General features: G+C 47.3%; 1 protein-coding gene across 1 annotated transcript in view; it reads left to right on the top strand.

Annotated features, from left to right (window-relative positions):
* htra1 (HtrA serine peptidase 1) overlaps window positions 1–1,581 on the top strand; it is a 24,858-nt gene that overhangs the window by 21,485 nt on the left and 1,792 nt on the right. Inside the window, exons 7-8 of the mRNA XM_015390914.1 lie at window positions 245–359; window positions 558–615. Coding sequence (XP_015246400.1) covers window positions 245–359; window positions 558–615 — 173 coding nt within the window. The remainder of the gene's footprint in view (window positions 1–244; window positions 360–557; window positions 616–1,581) is intronic.

Below are 1,581 nucleotides of genomic sequence, written 5' to 3'. Positions count from 1 at the left end.
CTGGAAATTTAGAATTGAGATTTACAGAAAAAGTTGGTGACGATGCGTTTGACTTTTCTGTACGTCAATCGTTTTCCATCTATGACAATGGAAACTGGGTTTTGCATTCTGACCCGTTGAAGAGATATTACACGGCAGTTGGTTACCAGCGAACATCCCGCCCCTCTAAGTCCTCCTGGGGTTCTGGAAACCCTTGGCAGCCAATCAGCTGCAGGCTGCTGAGCTGTGTGTGTTTCCCCTGCAGGATGGAGAGGTTATCGGCATCAACACTCTGAAGGTCACGGCAGGAATCTCCTTCGCCATCCCATCAGACAAGATCCAGCAGTTCCTGGCAGAGTCCCATGACCGGCAGGCTAAAGGTTAGCTTCACCCCACTCAGCACTGGTGGACTGGTTTTAATCAGAGGGATCAGGACTGATGGGAGCCTCCATCAGTCCTGATCCTGCAGGGATTAAAGTCTACAGTGAGACGTTTTCATCCAGTTTGTCACATCAGCTTTGCTGGTTTAAGTATTTCCCTTTGAATGATGCTAATGATGCTGTGTTTGTGTCCCTCAGGGAAAACCTTCCCAAAGAAGAAATACATCGGCGTCAGAATGATGAGCCTCACTCCGTCGTAAGTTTCTGATCCAGACCGGCATCATGGCTGAAAATGTTTCTGTTGAGCTTTAAATACCTGCTGCTGGTTCTGAGCTGCAGCCGGTCAGTGTAATCTACAGACCCATGAGACTCTGGCTGCAGACCTGCACTGTCGGGACCGGAAGTTTAGGGAATAGCACGCGGCATGTGTTTGCTGCCAGATTAGGGTTTATAACAGTGTTAATCTGAGCATAGGAGCAGTTTAAATTATACAGTAAGCAGAAATACTCATAGGACAGCTAACCTTCGTTGTCGTATAAAAAATGTCCTTTAGACCAGCGGTCCCCAACCTTTTTAGCGCCACAGACCGGTTATATGTTAGACAATATTTTCACGGACCGGCCTTTAGATACGATCAAATAAAGTGATACGACTGGCATAAAGCTTGTTAATCGGAGACAATGACAGACGAAGTGTGCTCCTGATGTCCAGTCTGCTCCGTAGCTTTGTTTTGGTCGCTGTAACCACAGAAAATCCCTCTTGTGCGGCCCGGTACCAAATGACTGACGGACCGGTAGCGGTCTGCAGCCCGGTGGTTGGGGACCGCTGTTCTAGACCAAATGCCCTTTTCCATCCAGCGATCAAAATACAGAGACTTATTTCTATGTAGCACATATCTATTATTCCAGACAGGAGTTTGATGGGGAGTTAAATGTGTGCTTGTAAATACGTTTCCAGCATAACAACACTTGCTAGCTTCACAGGCAGTTTATCAATGCTAGCTTTTAGTTTAGAAAGGCTCTGAATCAACTTGGCAGGAGACCTCATGGTGCAGGTCTGCAGCCACACCCCTCTCCAGCTTTTGGCCGTGCATACAGCAGGAGGCTAAAAGAACCCGCTGGTCGATGAGAGATAAGGAAGCGTGTTTAAAGTCGTAGGGAAATCATATTTAAATGTCAAATCATTCTGTTCACGGGGATGGACGTCTGTGTCTTCGGCAGGC

The sequence above is a fragment of the Cyprinodon variegatus genome, unplaced genomic scaffold (genome assembly GCF_000732505.1).
Source record: "Cyprinodon variegatus isolate N-32 unplaced genomic scaffold, C_variegatus-1.0 Scaffold517, whole genome shotgun sequence".
Lineage (NCBI taxonomy): Eukaryota > Metazoa > Chordata > Actinopteri > Cyprinodontiformes > Cyprinodontidae > Cyprinodon > Cyprinodon variegatus.
The sequence above is the reverse complement of the archived record's forward strand: the minus strand, read 5'-3'. Positions and strand labels throughout refer to the sequence as shown.